Source organism: Struthio camelus, chromosome 9 (assembly GCF_040807025.1).
Source record: "Struthio camelus isolate bStrCam1 chromosome 9, bStrCam1.hap1, whole genome shotgun sequence".
NCBI lineage: Eukaryota > Metazoa > Chordata > Aves > Struthioniformes > Struthionidae > Struthio > Struthio camelus.
The window spans coordinates 5,903,784-5,922,387 of record NC_090950.1 but is presented as its reverse complement, the minus strand read 5'-3'; the positions used below and the strand labels follow the sequence as shown (position 1 = coordinate 5,922,387).

The 18,604-nt window shown below is 52.9% G+C and overlaps 1 protein-coding gene across 1 annotated transcript; it reads right to left on the bottom strand.

The window, feature by feature from the left end:
- Positions 1-678: 678 nt before the first annotated feature.
- Positions 679-17,384, bottom strand: EFHD1 (EF-hand domain family member D1). The gene is made up of 4 exons (XM_068954213.1): positions 17,037-17,384; positions 9,588-9,735; positions 3,563-3,697; positions 679-2,363 (listed from the first exon to the last, which is right to left on the bottom strand). The coding sequence occupies exons 1-4, from the start codon at positions 17,336-17,338 to the stop codon at positions 2,229-2,231; spliced, it is 720 nt and encodes a 239-aa protein (XP_068810314.1). The 5' UTR covers positions 17,339-17,384; the 3' UTR covers positions 679-2,228.
- Between the last annotated feature and the right edge of the window lie 1,220 nt (positions 17,385-18,604).

The window sequence follows — 18,604 nt, the reverse complement described above, 5'->3', positions numbered from 1 at the left end:
AGGAACATTGACAGCTGCAAAAAGGAAGTGGAGAGCAAGGAGCCTTCCTTCACTCTGATTTTTACATGACCCCAGAGACCTGAGGGCTCACAGATGTGCAGCAAATGCATGAACTGCTCACAGAGCAGTGCTAGATTGAAGATCTGTACTGGATACAGCATTTCCATTTCATCACTGGATCACACCTGCAATGAAGCCTAATTAGGCCTCCTCCTTAGCCCTCCACACTGGCCGTGCCAGCAAAGCTTAGCAGATCAGCACAAGTAGAATAAGATTCTTGGAAACGCTTGCAGATTGTGATGCATTTATTTTTCTCCTATGAAGGCAGGATGATGAAACACAAAGAGAAATGTAGTTAGACCAACCTACTCAGGCTCCCAGATGAGACACTACTAGAGGCTGAGGTGCAGTATCTATTTCAAGATAAGGGAAGGCTGACAATGTTCAGATATCAACATTTTGCAGTGGACAGTGTTTCAAATATTTGCACAGCCACATCCCTTTCAGAAGAACTGCAAACATTAGGGCTTTTTACAGCAGAACTATTGTATAGCAGTAGAGGGCATATCGAGAAGGGGCTGAACACTTCTCTGCTTATCCAAGTCAAGCCACCAAACTTTGGGGCTCAAACAGAGGCATGTTCAGGAGGAAGGACCCAAAATCAACCACATGCAAGACTGGAGATAACAAGGCTTTATTTGTACATTTCAGCAACAGGAGAAATAATTGAAGATGCAGTTATCTGCTTTGTTGTAAAGTATAAAAACATTTAATTATAAATATTTAGCTAAAAAAGCGTGATTTTATAAAATATAATCTGTGAAGATATATACACAGTTTAATTGTTTAGCAATTCTTTCACCTGACATTAAAGAGTAGAGGTTTTTCTATTTATTATTCCATGCTCACAGCTTAGTGCTCACAGTTTAAGAAGCAGAACAGACAAGTGAAAAGACGACTAGTGAGTTTTGTTTTGGAAGGAGGAAAAAAAAGAAATACACACACAAACCAGGGCAATAACAGAGCAAATAACTTGAGCAAATCCATGTTTAGAGAGAGGTCTCACCAAGGGAACATTGTTTCCCTTGGTCATGACCTACAGAGTATATCCAGACAAGATTCAGGCATTTTAACATCTATGGGCAAGCTTTCTGTGTTTGTGAAAGAAAATGGCTAAGCTTAGTGCAAGCCTTCTAAATTCAGTCCAGCTACATGTGCTAATCTGTCTGCTTGTCCCTTCTGGAGCAGGGATTGATCAGTATGCTGGGCTAGTTTTATCTAGCATGGCTCTAATGAAATCAAAGTCACCTTTATGATTCAGGCTATGAGCAGATTTCCAAAGATAAAAATGCAATGTGCCATCCAGTCACACTGTCCATCTGGCAATATCCCTTAAAAAGGTGTTTCTTTGAAGTCTAAGGCTGGAAAATAGAGTCAAGTCATACAGTACACTAAATATGATGGAATGTGAAAGAAGATGTATGGTCAGGCAACAGTTTTCTATTCCTTGTTTAAGAGAGAGACAGCTTCCTCTTTCCAAAGTATTGGGAAATCTCACCTCTTATTGAAAGGTTTGTTATTATGGCACTTCAGAGAAGAAAAACTGGAAGACACACCAACATGTTGTTGGGCAGCAGAAAAATCTACAGGAAATCATAATTAATTGATCCATGTCCCTATTAACTATCGTACTCTCTCTTCACAGTGCTTTCACAGTGCCTGTGGCACAGGGCTTTGAGGAAGAAAAGGGAAAAAAATTAAGGATGTGTGACAACACCCAACAGCAGTACAAACATACAGGAAGTAGATCTGTACTTTGTACACCCTGATTTACACAAGACCTCACTACTTGCCTGTAAGCAAGGAATGAATTAATAAGGAGTTAAGAGGGAAAGGGTGTATAGAAGAGAAGGAAAGAACGAAGTAGGCAAACAACACTTGTCAGTGCTCACCCGTGATTCGCTACCTGCTGTTTCTGCTTCAGGGTGATGCGCTCCTGACAGTTCACAGCAAACAGTATGTGCACAGCTCATGATTCACATCATTATGAGCACATAGTAACTGCAAGAGTTGTGTCCTTAGCAATTCAGGAGGATCTTCAGGAGAGGAAGGTTAGTGAAGCTGTAATGGGTTTTAGGCAGGATCCAGGCAGTACTCTCCAGGTAGAGCCCTGATCTGGGAAATGTACCAAGTCATGTGCAATCTTGGAGCATGTAGTGGCCGATCTGCTACTGGCTAAATGCAGACTTTAACTCCCTGAAAGCTGCTCGGCGGTGTCTCCTTTCCTCCTCTTCCCGTTTTCGCTCATCCTGCTCAGCTTTTATTTCTGCTTCAAACTTACTGGCTGACGAAAGGGCTTGAACCTTCAAGAGAGGGGGCGAGGAGGGAGAGAGAAAAAGAGAATAAAAGAGCATCAAGCCTTGTGTCAGAGGCAGAATCAGTCTGAACTACTCCCAGACAAACAACATGCAGGACTGTTTGCCACACCTGCCACTGCTTGCTGGCAAGCTGTGTCAGGATGGGTCAAGTCTTAATTACACTGCAGCACTTGGGTATTTACACCAAAGACCTGTTAGCTCAGTTGACTTTGACATCAATACAGGAAAGGTCATTTACTGTTAAGTCTCTAACAAGTGACCAAAAAAATGCCATCAGCACTAGGTTAAATACATTCTTTCTGTAACCAGCCAGCATCGCTTAAGCTGTGAGTAGACACTGATAGCCACTGCTGCAGAAAACAGTTCCGAATCATAGCCAAATTTGAGATCATACTACGCCACGGATAATCTGCAGATCAAAGAGACATTGTTTATTTTCTGGCTATTTTTCCAGCTTTCTTTACAGCTTTCATCTCAGTACATCTGCTGTGCAATAGCTGTGCTATGCTCTTGGGAAAAAACTTCTTATATAAACAAGCAGGGTTATTTTCTCTCTAAGAGAGCTTTCAAAAAAGGGTGCTTTGTCAGCTTCAAATGGTGCAAAGCTCTTTTTGCCAACCTCAGGACTCCAGACAGCAATTCTGATTCCAAAGGTTACACAGAGCTGCTCAAGAGGGAGATGGCTGAAATTCTGTATTCCAAAATACTTCACTCACCACTAAACTCAGAGCATCCCAATCGAGGGAAGTTTTGCAAAATAAGAAAGTTAATCCCTGTGCATTTGTTTTTGAAATCAAAAGTGTCCTGTCAGCCAGCTAGGCATGCAGAGCTTCCAGCCACAGGGACACAGGCAGGGCAGCCAGCTCTAGCAGAGTCAGACCCACTGCTGAGATGGTGAAGTGAGCCGTTTTAGCATTCACCAATCTGCATAGGAACGTCATAGCTAGAACACAATGTACACATTTGAATGGAAAAAGCAATGGCTAAGATTGGGGGGGGGAGGGGTAAGAAATACTCATTGTCTTTGCTAGAAAGGAGACTGGTAGCTTGCTTGGAGAGCAAGCAGCGCCAGGGTCTCAGTGACACTGCGCTGCCTGGTGGAAGAGCAATAGCTGGTCCGTAGTCAGGTCCTGAATAGGACCTGCATACAGAGCTTTTTCGTGCTCCTTTGTGCCACACCATACCTTAGCTTCAAAGAAGTTCTTGGCTCCCTTGACTCCCTCAATGGAGACATCTATCTCTGACAGCTTTGCAAGCGTCATCAAGCCGCTGTCCTCCTCAAGCTCCCCAGCTGCAGCTTTATGGAAAATCAGCAGGAACTAGCAAGACAGAGAAGAAACATTCAAATTAGTCACTGAGGCTCAGACAATTTAAAACACAAGCAGTGCGGACATTCACCTGCAGAGTAGGAATTTACATTTCTTAGCAAAGGAAAGCAGGCCTATATAAACCAAGTAGCACCATGGAACTTGTGCTCCAGTACACAGCTCTTTCAGACTTGAGGGGCAGAAACATCAAAGGAAAAGAGGGGTTTCCTACGGAGCAGCACCATGGCAGGAGCGCAGCTCCTACTGAGCCTAGGCTCTTAGATGGCAAGAGAAATGCAGCCATCTCTCCACGCGTCTAATGCTGTGGCTCCATCCTCCCACCAGCTTCCCAAGCATTTTGGGGTCTCAGATCACATCCTACAATAAAGACAAGAGAACAAAGCTAGCCCTGGCGCAAACCTGAACCCAATTCCTGCCTCCCCTGACCAGCTGCATCAAGGTGTCAGTGCATTCCTCTTAGGGAGGACAGCAATTCAAGCATGTACACTGGAGAGGGATCCAGAGACTGTCTCTGCTGCGAACCCTGCCTTAGGTCCTTCCAAGCCTCATGGTCTACACTGTACAGGAGGGGAGAAGAAAATTAAGGTCAAATACACCAAGGCAACACAAGGTAGTCACTTCAACTCACGCCCTGTCTAGGACATGAGAGAAGCTACTTAAATCTGTATTTGGAGCTATGCCTCAGTCTGTTCCAGGGAGCCCAGGCTTGTTTAGCTAAAGTTGGGAAAGCCTCTGCATTTCTGTTGTGTCAATTAAATAACACACAGGAGAGCTTCTCTAGCACATCTGTCAGTGGTCAGGACAGATGCATACCCTTGGGACAGTCAGCAGTGCCTTGAACAAATATTGTCTACAGAGCAACTTGTTTTGAAACCTTTGTCCTGCACTGAACTATAGACGTTGAACAAATCCAGAGCCACTAGAGAGTATGTATCAACAAATAAATTGTAGAAGGAAACAAAAACAAACAGTCATATTACCTGCCAGAAAAGCACACTTTCCACAGAAGGGACAGGACCTGCCTGCTTAAAAATAAAGATCTCTGCACCACCTTTCAACCGATAACTGAACTCCAAGATAAGATATGGATGCTCTAAGTGTAACTGTAAGAGGTCTTATAACTCTCCCTGCTGTTCCTGGCCACTCCCAGCAAGGGGTCTCAATGCTTTGCACAGCACTGAAAGAACAGAGGTGGGGGAAAAAGGACAAAAGGCATACAAGGAGCAAAGATGCTTCACTGTGCTACTTCAGTCCAGCTTGGAGGGCTCCAAACACCACACAGGACTGCTGTGAAATCTACCTGCACAGCAGTGGTAGGGTGTGACATCCTTAGCGCTGCACTCCCCAAACTGCCCAAGCTTGGGACTTTGCTCGTTCCTACAGAGAGCCCACGTTATCCCAGAGGAGGGCAGCAGAGTCCCAGCATCGGTGCAGCAGCCAGCCCCAATGCACTTTCCTGTTTCCAGGAGCTTGCAGAAGCTGATGGAGATACAAGAGTTTGGGAAGGCCTCCCAGGAGGAAGGGTGGGGAGATGACAGCAGTGCTGGCTGCCCTCTCACAGAGAGAGTGTACAAAGCTGGGCCTGGTAAACAACAGCCTTGTAACCCACACGTGCTCAGCACAGAGCAGCCAGAAAGCAGGCTACTTGGGGAAGAAGCTTCCCCCGCCTCTCCGAACACATGAAACACATTAAATGATGCTCTGCTGAACAGACTAGCCCACTCAAAAAACCCAAACCCTCCCCGAGACATCCTCTTGCTATGCTCAGATCCGCTGAGCTCAGGATAGTTCCTCTCTTCCTCCACCACCGAGCAGAGAGACATTGCAGCCAAGCTGGCATTAGTCATGGTTCCTCCTTGCAGTTTCTGCTCCACCCTGCTGAGTCCCACTTCCTGGCATCTAAAAAGGGCAGTGGAAACAGAGCAATCCTGAGGTCTGGTGCAGCTGTCACATGGGGAGGGACTGGAAACACCCAGTCACAAGAACAAGTGTGCATGAATCATCCTGAAACTAAGGGACAGGGCAGCATTCCTCTGGCTGCTGACATAGGCTGCTGCAGCTGGGAAGAGCAGGCTGTGCCAAAAGGCATGAGGAGCTGAGACAGCCCAAGGACCATACAGGATCACACCGGTTTTCACAGGAGCTCAGGAACAATCCCCTCCCATATCAGCTCCCTGCCTGCAGCCCACCTCGCTGGTTATTTGCCCTCTAGGTATCGATCCTCCCTAAATAGGGAGCATCAGGAATTTGCTTTCAATTTCCTGAACTGTGCAGGAAACCAAAGAGCAGATGTGCTCCTATTCTTAACTCTCATCTCACACCCCTTGCTGTATCTGAGGCACATCGCACATAGCTAAACCTCAGTGAAACGTCAGGGAGGCCACAGCGAATAATGCTAGTGCATTTAAAAACTCTGCTCTCAAGGAGCAGGACATGCTCTTTCCACCCCACTGACCCGATACAGACAAGAGGTATATCCAGTCTTGCATCCTTAGTGGTCTAAGGCCTACCCCGCAGTGAAGGTCTCAAAGTGATGCTCCAGTTGCAGAGTCCCACCAGACACCATGCATCCTTAGGGTTGTGAGGGGAAGTATGAGACTGGCTGGCGGCAGCAGCAGCCTTGCAACAGCTTGCCAGAAAAGCAGTGGCACCCAAAACTGTGGTTTGCACAAACCCTGCTAGCAAACACACGACGCGGGTCAGCCTCTAAACACTTCAGTGCGGGTGTGAGGGAGCGTGGGTGGATTTTCATGGGTTCTCGATAACAGCTAGAATTAGACATTACCATTACAACAATTAACCATCGTTTCCTGTGGTAGTTAGAGAAATTGATGTTGACACATTTTTTCCACTGTATCTGATCTTTAAGCCTAAACTGTTAACTCATGAGAGAAAGTCTTGTGCACTTAACTGATGGACTCCGAAAGGTCAGCAATAGAAGCCAGCTTTCCTAAGGGGCCAACAGTTCATCAGCAGTAAATCAGCCCAATGCCAGCCTGCTTTCCAGCTTACGTGGGAAGGGAGGACACGGCACTATTCAAAGCAGCAACAAAAGGTGACTTGTTGCAAACGAAAGATCCTAGCGATTCTCTGGCCCGGCCAAGAGAAACGCATCTCCAGGCGGATACGCCAGGGCTTGTTATCCCCTAGAGAGGCAGGGAGGAGGCCTCCAGTGCTTTGGTTACACCCTGCTGAGTTCAGGCACTCATTTAAGCCAGGGTTTCTCCTTGTGTTGGCATAGTGCTCCAAGTCAGCTCGATCACTCTCCCCATGCCTGCTAGTTACCACCAAAGGGAAGGTGAGTGGGACAAAGCTGTGGCAGCTAGTTTGGCTTTCTGCACCCACGAGTAAATTGCTTCCCAGCCACTCCTCTGCTGGGGCAGCAGAGCCAGACTTGGTGCATCTGCGACGAGGCAAGAAGCATCCTGCTCCTCTCTACCACGGGAAGCTTTGGGCGTATGCCAAGGCTGCCTTGCTCAGAGTGTAATTTGTCCCCAGAGCTCCGCCAGCGACGTTGCCTCATTCCAAGCCATGTGCCATCAAAGCTCGTTTGCTTGACCGTCGTTTTGCATCTGGCTAGATGCTGCAACAGCACCAGCTGCTGTGTGCAGCATGCCAAGGGCTGGCAGCATGCTTGCCCAGGCTGGCTGACAAGCGGCCACACAGGGACTGTACTCCAAACAGGTGGCAGTAGAAGAGGAGGTATGCTGCCACTTGTGCTGCACAGCCCTGCCAGAGCACAACGGGATCTTCCAGAGCCCTGGGGGATAAAGGCACTTCTCTTCCACAGGAGAGAGCATCTGCAACACTGCTCAAAAAGGAAAAGCTGTCCCTAGCACTTCAGCGTGGGAAGGCAGACCCAGGCACAGACGGTGCTACAGCAAGGGGTCCTCCAGCACACACAGGGATTTAGCAGTCTCAGCTGCCTATCTGCACTGATATCTGTGCTGCCTCCTGCACTTACCTTCCCCCTAGTCTGACCTGGGGCCAAGGACATGGTGCTCTTCCTGCTCCACTGGATTCTTTGCTGCCTCGAGGAGGATTTCTAGAGCAGTCCGGTTCCCCCCTCTGACCAGGCACATATCCTTCCCTGCCCAGGGCAGCTGCTGACTTAGAGCTTTGCTGGCAAGCTCTCCCCTTGCAGATTTGTCTCTCTCTCTCTATACTGGCCTGGTCCCATAAACCAAAGTCTTTGTTTTTTTGTCTTTTACTGCTGACTTCTTACAGCAGAACTGGAGCTTGTGGTCCTGCCTGCTGTGGTCCCGCAGCCTTTCAGCTTCCTCAGCACCTGCTTCCAGAAGGGGTTTCTCAGGGACACAGCTGCTGTGCCAGCTAACCCACCTCCCATGCAGTGCGCCTTTGTCTCCAAGCCCCCACGGGAGGAGACTGGCACAGTGGTTTGGAAGTATTCCTCCAAGCAACAGCAGGAACACAGAGTACAACAGGGGACAAGGCAAGAGTGTAGGGGGAACAGGAATGTGCAAGGGCTTTCACCAAGGCTGGATTCACTGCTCTCGAGGGCAGGCAGAGGCATCCTCCTCCTCACCACGAGGAGCCCAGCAATTCCCTTCCGACTCCTTCACTCTTTACAGCCAGGACTCCAGGCAGGCCACAAGACAAAAATCCTTGGGGGCTGAATGGAGGGGGAGATGGTTTGACATGCGAGCACAGAGAAACTACGCAGCAGCTCTGACAACTGCCAGTCACCCTCACAGCCGTGACCAGCCCAGCAAGAGCTGCTGTGTGCCCTGTTGGGGCCTGACTGCTGTCTCCCCTTCTCAGGGGCTGCCAAAGTTAAGAACTTGTTGTCTGAGACAGAGGGCCCTGCACCTTATCTATACAACCGAATCCCCTCTGTCACAGGCATAGCAAGAGCACAGCCCTTTCAGAAACAACGATGCCCAGCTGCTCAGAGCTCATCTCAAAAGCCGCCTGCAGCAGGAGGAAGCAGTGTAGTAGTAAAACCATCAAAACCACAGGACATAGGCAGCTGTCCCTTGCCCTGGCTAAGGGGCTATTAGTTAATTTAAAAAGCTACCACATTATGCACATTACTGATTCAGGGAGCAAAGTCAGTCTAGTAGAAGATGATAATAACAGGGCGTTATGGTATCTGGGCTCCCTCCTGCTGAGGTAAGGGTTGGGTACACTTGAATGCCTGCAGGTTGCTGCTGAGATTTCCTTTCCACAACAGCAGTTCCTGGCCTGCTTGTGCCACACTCAGCTGCCCCCTGCATGCAACTGATACCCCAGGAGCCTCAGAGCACAGCACTGAGGGACAGACCCATTAGCTGTGCGCATTTGCTGACCCAGCGTTACGTACTCAACTGCAGCATCACCAAGTTTAAACCTCTTTGCGCAGAGGTGACCACCTTCATAAACCCTGCAGCAGCTACGTACTGCCTAACACAGAGCCACACAAAATAAACTGGAAGCCTTCGACGCCTCCCCATGAGGCAGGCTGCTGTGAGCAGAGCCTTCACCTGCGCCTGAAAGAAGGTCTGAGCCACTGCATTGTGGGAGCCCAACAACAGTGCCTTGCAACTGAAGGGACAAGCCACATCTGTGTCACTCCCACCAGAACAGGTAGCTGCCAGTGCTGCCCAGACAGCTGCAGTAGGGCTCAGACAGGCTCCCAAAGTAAGCAGGGAGGCTGGAGCACTTCAGTGCCAGGTACCATTACTGCCACATGGAGACAGACACAGAGCACTTCACGCCCAGGGCTCCTCATGGTGCATCCCACTTTGGGCACCAGGAAGCTCACCTGCTTCTCACCTCACGCACATGGAGGGGACACAGCTATGGCTGGAGCCCAGAGCCTGGCTACCTTCTACTGCTAGCCCACAGCAACACCCCCCTTTGCACCCATGGCCACCCTTACCTCACGGAAGCTGAGCTTCCCATCGAAGTCTTCATCCACCTCCTTGATCATGTTCTTCAGGCCCAGGTGGGTCTGAGGGGCTCCCAGCTTTTCCATCATCAGTTTCAGCTCCATCAGGTCTATGTACCCGTCCCGTCCTGAGTCATACCTGTGAAGTGCAAAGGGGAGGGGGTCAGCCTTCATCACTCCCCATCCAGAGCAATGCAGGGTTGTCTTCCCAGAAGAGACACTGGGCGAATGGATAAAATCATGGCATGGTTCAAGGGCTGGAGGGGAGGGGAAGTTGCATGACAGAACCAGCAGCTGAAATATATTAAGCTTAGGGGACCAGCAGGCAGCCTTTGGAGCCATTTCATAGGAGAGGGAAGTGCTCAAGGCCAAACCACCACACAGTAGGAGAACGGGGGAACTCCACTCTTCTTGGTGGGATTTCCGCTTTCCCTGCTTGTGTGGCTGGTACAGGGCTTACTTCCACACATCTCACAGCATGCTCCAGCACAGCAGGGTGCAGGCATCCCAGAGCGAGCTACCGCTTTGTCTCATACTCACGTAGAGGAGAAACAGGGAGCACAGACCAACCAGGACCTCCCAGCAGAAAAGGGATATCTTTGTAAGCAGAATACATCTTGTCTAGCTGTTAATATCTTTCCTCTGAAATGCTGTGATACCACATAAGTGCTTTGCTTCAGGGCAGCTGTTTGTTCAGTGCCCCTGGGCAGGGCAGAAAGGCAAACCTGGAGGGAGAGCACAGTGCACTCAGGTAATTGTAGTCGGCGCCTGAGGACTGCATCACAGGGTCTAATCTGGGAGAAGAAATGAATGCTCCCACCTCAAGAAAAGTGACAGCTTTAGGAGCAAGATCAGAGCAGGAACATGCTCTTATGAGAATATAAAGGACTGCTAGAAACCTTCCCACCAGCAGATCACCCAAGCTCATGCTTCAGGAACAGGGAGCAACGACCCAGCAGCAGAGCGTCTCCAAAGCTGAGCAAGAGAGGGATGGAAGAACAACCATCTTCATAGCATGTCTTCGCTGAGAAGTGAGCCAAGGTCAGGCTGGGGGAGGTAAAGGAAGAGCAAGAGTCTCCTGCTGGAGCAGATACAAGACTGCAATAGGTTGGGCAGTTACTTCCTGGCAGTGCTGAACGAGCAGCGGTCCTGCCAACTGGACAGCAAGCAGAGAGGTAGCATCACTGAGTGGAGCAGCAGGCTTGCTCCGGAGGGGTGGCTGAGGTGCTACAGGGCTCTGACCTGCTCTCTGACGAGCTGCTGGGACAGCTCCAGTTTGCAGGAGCACCTCTTTGTGCTCTCACAGCTCTACCACAGGCGCAGGTGCCAATCCCCTTCCTAGACACCGGGCTGGCACTAACATGAAATTAAAGCCCACAGATGAAGACAAGCAGGAGTGACTTGTATGGGAAGCAGAATTTCTCAGAGGAAATCGTGACACAGACAAGAGTAGATAGCCACAAAGATTTCAGTGCTCAGCCTGTACCATGCACCTTGTCCTCCTCAGCTGCCTCCTGCAGGCACAAGTAAAGCATCTGGCCCATTCAGCCACCAGCACTTCACATCCACAGGGATTTAAAACTCCCAAGTCCCACAGGCCGAGTGCTCTGCTAGCAGACAGCCCCTATGGTGGAGCTCAGCTCCAGGGCACAGCCTGCTCCCCACTGGGCATCCCCCACCACCTCACTCTGGGCAGAATTAAATCCTTTTGATGACTGGGAAAGGAAACCCCAGGCACAGCGTTAAAGCCTCCCTCTTTGGCAGGAGCCAGTCAGATCTTCCCACCTATCAGCTTGCATTTGCTATTAGCTCTCCTCTGAAGAGAATCTGGCCGTCCCAGACTGAGGCCTGCACAATTGGGGTTCCCATGGAAGAAAAGGCTTTCCAGCTGCAAACGCTCACAGCCAGAGAGGAAGCTGTGGCAGAGGGCAAACGCAGCTGCGTGCCCCTGAGCTGCCTGCCAGCGCAGGCAGCGTGAGGCTGGGCTGCCACCAACAGCACACCCTGCCCTGGTCCTGCCATCGGCAGCAGCGCCCTGCTCTCCCGAGGCCCCCGCTTCCCCCCAAAGGAGCCAATGTCCCAGGCCCAAGTTACCCCGAACAGCAGGAAAAAAGCTCCCTTGCACCAAGCAGGCTCGTACCCCCGTGCTACTGCCTGATACACTCCTCGTTCGGCAAATACGTGAGCCCACCAGGTTGGAAAGCATTTTGGAAAACCAGAGGAGTGTAGAAACCTCTGTAGGAGCAGAAAACAGGTCACAGACCTCACAAGTCAGAGGAAAGAAGGGCACTAGGCTTACTGCTGCAAGGAAGAAGCCAGCTAATTTTAAGCTATGTGTTAGCACCCTTACCAAGCCCAGCACTGAGCTGCGTTTTCAAGGCTTCACCAAAACTAAGAGGTGCAATCTCTCCTCCCTATTGAATTATCAGATTGCTTTTCCTTTAAGTTTGGGAGAAAGGGTTGGGAGTTTTTCCTCCTCTGAAATAAGGCAGATGCAGAGGCCCTGTCTTTTATCAGCTAAAGCAGCAAAGAATATTGTGGCAGGGAGACACTTGAGATTTGGGGCTTCTTTGGCCCCAACAAGAACTAATGCCAGTTTGGGATCAGCACATCCCGGTCCACCCAGGACGCTGAGCCTGCCTGAGGGCAAACATGCTGCCTGAAAGGGTTAACCGGCCACGCTTGGCACTGAGCCGTCGGGCACGGCTTCAGGGCTCTGGCCTCCCAAAGAGGCAGCACAAAGCCACATTTGTGAGAAATTAGGTCTTGTCAGCAGTGGGCCGTGGTGGCAGAGCCACACGCTGTACCAGCCACACAGCCATGTTTGGTACATGGGGCCGGGCTCGCCGAAACCCAGGAGCCCTGGGCCCTCCAGCTAGCCAGCTCTCTGACCCTGTGCCAGCAGGAGCAAGGCAAGCCACCGAACAGCTCGGGGCCATGGTATGTGTGGGAGAAGAGCTCCTGGGGACAGCAGACACCATGAACCGCTCCAGAACAGAGTTACGAGTCACTCGCAGTCAGGGACAGGAAAAGGGAAAGACGGAGAGGACACAGACCCTCAGCGCCAGTCCTGCGGAGCAGCAGCACCCTGCAAACTGCTGCATTTCCTCCCTGCCCCCACTCGTCTCCTAAAACAGCCCGAGTATTTTAGGACCTCAGTACATCCACCCAACTGCCACGGAGCTGCACAGCCAGACTATTTAGGGAGAGGCATATTTATAGGCCTTGAGAAAGCGTCATTCATGCCCTGTCGCGCCCCCTGCCCTGTGCTCTTGCAGACACGGGTACTCGGAGCAGTGGGACACAGTGCCAGCTGCATTTCCAGTTGGACAACCAAAGCCAGGAGCATCACTCCTCACACTCCTCGGCCCCACTAAAATCCCCTTATCTGCCTTTCGGGAGCTCCTCTGCAGGACCCTGGGCTGTATCTGCGCCCCAACAATGCTTTCACCTGTTCCACTGCAGATATTGTGTCAGCCCCCTGGAGCAGCACAGGCAGCAAGAGGAGCTGGCAGAGATGTCTTGCTCCTCAGGCACCCAGGAGATGGGGTGGCAACTCCAGCACAAATTCAGCCGAGGGTGCCAAGGCCCAGGCTGGCCCCAAATGAGACAGGAGGGTTCCCATTTGCAATGGCATGGTCTGAGCCCCGGTGTCCCCCGTGAGTGAGGTAGGCCCCCGGGCACTGCTATGAGTGCTACCGCCAGCAGCGGAAGACTTCGCAGCGCGGCCACATCAACATTCCTGGCAGCAGATAAGATACCCGGCGCCTGCCAAAACTCGCTGCAACAAGGATGCACCCAGATCCCCACGCTGGCGGACTTCCACCCGGGCTGCAAAACGTGCCCACCTCCCAAAGTGCTGAGGGAAGGAAAGAGCACCTACATTGGTGAGGGGAGGAGGAAAAGAGAGGATACTTGCTTAAGAGCAAGAAGTGCATTGTGTACAATAGCTGCCCAAGAAATACCCTAGGCCACTTCCCCTGGGAGAGAGAACAGGTTTTCCACATCAGAGCAGTGACCAGTGTGTTCAGGAGTGAAGGTGGTGGTACACAGCACAAATGGGAGTGCAGGGCAATTTTATACCTCAGAAGAAAAAGGAAGGGTAGGGAAGGGCGGGAGAAGAAAATATTAAGAACTGCATTACCAGTATTGACTTGGCAACCCCCTCCTCAAAAACCTGAAAAACACCAAGAGAAAAAAAATGCATAGTTGAATGGGAAATCCCAAGTCCTGGAGGATGAAAGAGCAGTTTGTAGGTGTCCACCCTTCTTGAGAAAGGCTGGAAGAAGAACCTGCTCTCTCTGTGCACGTTCATGTACATGCTGTGGGCAGCTGAACACCTGACCTGCAATTCCTGCATGCTGTAATGACCTAATACAGACTTTGAAATGAAGTAGTCAAGAGTAACGCGCTGAAAGAGTAATAATCTCATCTTAAACATTTCAAAATCCTAAGTTGCACTTGATCTCCTCTCAGCATTGCATTTCACTGGGAGCTTGCAAAACAATTATTCCCTGGCCAGGCAGCTGGAGAGAAAAACAGCCTCCCTGGGTCAGCAAGGGTCTCGGGGCTCCTCGGCTGCCCGCGGCTCCCTCTCCTCCCCCAGCGCGGGCGGCAGGAGCTCTCCCCGCTCTGCCGGGCTCGGCGCTAGGGACAATACGCACAGCCCTACAGGGCTGCCGCTCTCAGAGGGGCATGAGGGCAGGACCAAAGTCTCCTACGTCAAGCAAAAACTTCCCCCGAGAGGCTGCACAAGACCCCGCTTGGTGCCCAGGGCGGCTGAGTCTCCATTAAGACCTTCCTCCCCGCCCCACAGATTAAGCTAATCCAGTGGATCCTTTCTTCCTCCCCATATGCCCCCAGAAAGGCCACCAGCCTTATCCTCACTGCCTTCTCCTTCTAAAGGGCTTGGCCCGGGCTGCCGTTCGCCCGGGCAAGCTGGCACCAAAACGAGCTGCAAGACTGCAGAGAGTTTGCTTGCAAGACTTTGGGAAGAGAGGTTATCATGGTTACCAGTCCCCACACATTGTCAGAACAGGCAGCTAATTAGGTCACAGTATAATTAGTCTGAGCTGCAGACTTCCTGGTCCCTGTGCCAAGGAAAAAAAAACCCACCCTGAAAGCTCCTGTAGCCACCAGAGGCCTGACGGTGCCTGACTGGCCCTCATGCGTCCCGCAAAGCCAAGGCCACCGCACAGCCCCAGGGCAGCCACCCGTGTGCCCCTCTGCAGCACAGGGGCCAACACCGGAGCAGCGCCAGGGGACGCTCCGACGCGAGGGGAGAGACAAGCCTGGCCGAGGCAACGCCAGCACGAGGTGAGCGAGCACCGAAGAGGGGCTGAAGCTGAGCTCCAACTGCTCCAGTCACCACCAGCCAGACCATCAACCCCGGTTAGCCCAGCTTAGGGTCCGAGCAGATGAACAGAGGAGGTCGTCTTGCAGCTCCTAGTGAAAGTCCCTTCCACCCCGGGCATGGGTTCAAGCCAGAGCCTCAGCCCCAAACCTGCCCACAGAGGTCACAAGAGCTGGACCTCTGGGACAGGAAGGGAACTTCCTTTTACCTGCAGCCTGTTCAGGAGGGCAGAGCTGAGCCTCATCACCAGCAGCCTCAACATTACTCACAGGGAAGCCCCATGCCAGGAAGAAACACATCACATCAGCAAAGCACGGAGGAGTCAGGAAAGCTGCACCGGCAGGTCAGCCCTTCACATCCACCCTGGCTCAGGGCAGCCTGAACTACTGATGGTCAACACCAACCGCACCTTGCCCTGCCGCAGCACCCCCAACCTGCCCGCAGCACGCTCGCTGCCCACGCTCTCGACAGCAGTCTGAATTACAGATTTACCAGCGCTTTTCCTAAGCGAGGAGCTCTCGGTCCTGACCCAAGCCCGCAACAGCGAGTGCGATCCCCTCTCCTAGCAGGGGACTGCAAGGAAGGGAGGGAGAAGGGCTGTTAAGAGTCTTTCAGCCGATGTGAGAGGCAAAACAAAAGAAGGGGAAGAAAAGGAAAAGAACGGGGCTGTCAAGCTCACAGAAAAGCTGTAAGTCTCCAGCTCACCTTCAGACAGGAATGTTTTAAGGGGAGATCAGGATTTTCTGTTCTCCCTCCCTCTCCAAGAGAAACAAGTCGATACCCTAATCGGGTCAGAAGTCGCTCTAAATTGATAAGAGGCATTTTTGGACAGGAAATCAGACATTAGAAACCTGACATCCCATGGCAAAGGGAAGATATCCCTGTCTGTCCAATGTTAATTTTTTTAAATACTAAGAAAGATCCCAGACTGTAGCCTGAGCCACACAAGGAATAAAAGCCTTAATCACAAGGTTTAATTCAAGCTCTGAGGGGCAAGTAGTAAGGGGAAGGTTTCTCTCCTCCTGGAGCACACGGCCTTGGCAGATACTTGAAACAGGTCACTGGGACCAGCTGGAGCGGAGAGACCTGGTCCAGCGTGACCAACTCCAAGTCTGCATAGAGGGGAGGCCAGGGGAAGGCACCGCTACACTGCACGGCCTGCCAGGCCGCCTTCGAGGCTGGGGCAGCAGAGCACACAGCCCGACTTCTTTGTTTTTTGACACAACCGGCCAGCTCTCAGCTGCAACAGTCCTCACAGGGCAGGCAATGTTTTCCAGCCACACGGAGCAGCTGATTAGCATTCAACTGAAAAAGCCTACGTTTCCCACTTGCAAGGCCCGCACTTAATGAGCTCATTGTCTAAAAATTCAGCTCTTCCACTTCTCATTTCCCAAACCGCTGCTGCTCCTTCCCCGGCCGCCTGCCGAGGTGGTGCCACTGCCCACTCGTGGCTCCACGTGTGCCAGGGAGCCGCAGCTGGCCAGCCGCATGGCTTGACCCCTGCCCTCCCTCCCAACAGCAGGACCCCCCCCCCCCAGCAGCCATCAGAAGGGGTCCAGGAGAGCGCAGCACAGAGACCACCTCCTGGCAGCAACACCACCCGTGCCATGGGGAGCTCCAGCACCTGCACACCCTGCCCAACACACGCAGCAACAGCCTGGCTGCCACCTCAAAGAGCCCAGCACCTCAAGGCCGGCTCTATCGGCAGCAATCCCAGCTCTCAGCATCCTCCAGCCAGCTTCGGGTCAGAGCGGGGGACCCAGCCAGCCCCAGTCCCCTCGACAAGCAGGAGCAGCTCTTGCACCTTGCCCACACGGCTCCTCCATCGACCCAACTCAACCTCAGCAACACCTACCTGCTGCAGGGTTACAAGAGGGGGCTGAGGCAACCCACCCCATGCCAGGAGCCAGAGCAGGGCTGGCAGAGAGAGGGCAGCGCCACCCCAGCGAGGAAAAGCCAGCTGGAGCTCCACCGGAACCTGCCCGCTGCAAGGAAGGAGGGAGGGGGGACACGAAGGGGAACCCCGAGGCGGCAGCAGCTCCCGCCAGGAGCAGGCGCTGCTCCGCGCACCCCCGTCCCTCACTCACAGGCGGAACAGCCGCTCCATGTCCTTGACCTGCCGGCGGCTGAACTCCTTGAACTCCGTGTACGGGTTGAACACCTTGGCCTGCCGCGCCGGCGCCGCGCCCTCGTTGATGTCCTGCCGCCGGCTCAGCTTGGCGCTCAGCTCCGAGTCGGCGTTGGCCGTCAGGCAGCTCCGCTCCTCCTCGCCGCCCTCCACCCTCTCCTCCTCCTCCCCGCCGCCGCCGGGCTGCCCCTCGCCCGCCGGCCCGCTCTCCTCCAACAGCAGCCGCCGCTGCAGCTTCTGCGCCAGCTCCTCCGAGGCCATGGCCGCCCCGCGCCTTCCACCTCCCCGCCCGGCCCTGAACTTTATTCCCTCACTCGCAGGGCGGCGGGGCGGGACCGGCCGCCGGGGCGGCAGGGAGGCGGCGCCGCCGCCGCCGCCAGGAGGCTCCTCCCCGCCCCGCGCGGGCCGGCGGCGCCGCTGCCTCCGCCCCACGCGCGCCCCTCTGCCCTCCCGGCCCACCGGCCCCCGGCTTCGCCCCCACCCCCCCGGCCTCCAAGGGGCCACGGCGGACCGGGCTAGCCCCCTCCGCCTGTTTCCGAGCCGGCTGTCCACGCGTGGCTTAGGGTAGCCACGGACCGGCGTTCGGCCCTCCGGGGTAGAGGTGGGTGCGTGGACGAGGGAGAGGGTCCGGCAGCGGGGGGAGCGCCGGGCTGCCAAGGTGGGCAGCCAGCCGAAAAGCGAGGCAAAGTCGCAGCAGTCATCTCCAGACCGTCGTTAAAAAGACGGAGTTACGCAGCCAAGCGGGAAGGTAGCGTCTGAAACAGCTGGTTCACGCTGTTGCAGCTCCAGCGTGAGGAGGACTTAGCCGTTGGGTTATCGGCTGGCTCGAGACGAGCGCTATAGGATAGCCCCGCTGCCAAAGACATGCTGCAGCACTTCTGGTGCCTGCACGGCGGACACAACACCACCCCCTCGAGTGCAAACCTGTGGGCGCCCCACCATCACCCTCACTGATCAGTCTCTCACTAGGGAGCTTCTCCCCAGGGATCCCGGGGGGGGCCTGGAGCCAGGGAAGCTGCCAGCGCAGTCACCGCCCCAAGCGTGGGCCATGACTCCTCTGCACCCGAGCAGAAAGCATGAAGCTGAAACTCTTTTGGCAGTGCATGTTCTCAATGCATGATAAAACATGGTGCCATCTAATTTCAAATGCCCCTTCCGGGTGTGCTGTTCATTTAAATCCCCCGTTCGTTAAAATTCCCCTCAGAGTGTGGTAATCATGGCCCTGATGGGTGGGGTCAAAAGTTGGAGGATCTATGTAAAGCAACTCCACAGCAAAGCAAATGATGTGTCCAGTCTGGGAGAAGGAATGACGAAGAGGAGAGGAGAAGAGGGATGTAGGCAGGAGGGGAACTATTCACATGAGGACAGCAGTACTGAGAGATGGGAACCAAGTAATGGTGATAAACACGAAAGGAAAAGAGCTGAAGGGACAGTAAGCAGGGACAGACTGGTGTACACAATGCTAACAAGGAAAAACTATAGTAGATGCCGTGAAAAAGAATGCATGAGAAAAGGGAAGACACAGGC

Excerpts from the sequence above, each read along its gene's own strand:
- EFHD1 (XM_068954213.1), bottom strand. The coding sequence starts at position 17,338 with ATGGCCTCGGAGGAGCTGGCGCAGAAGCTGCAGCGGCGGCTGCTGTTG. Across the intron at positions 3,698-9,587 it reads GGAAGCTCAGCTTCCGTGAG|TTCCTGCTGATTTTCCATAA; the intron begins GTAAGGGTGGCC and ends CTGTCTTGCTAG. Across the intron at positions 2,364-3,562 it reads AGAACTTCTTTGAAGCTAAG|GTTCAAGCCCTTTCGTCAGC; the intron begins GTATGGTGTGGC and ends CCTCTCTTGAAG.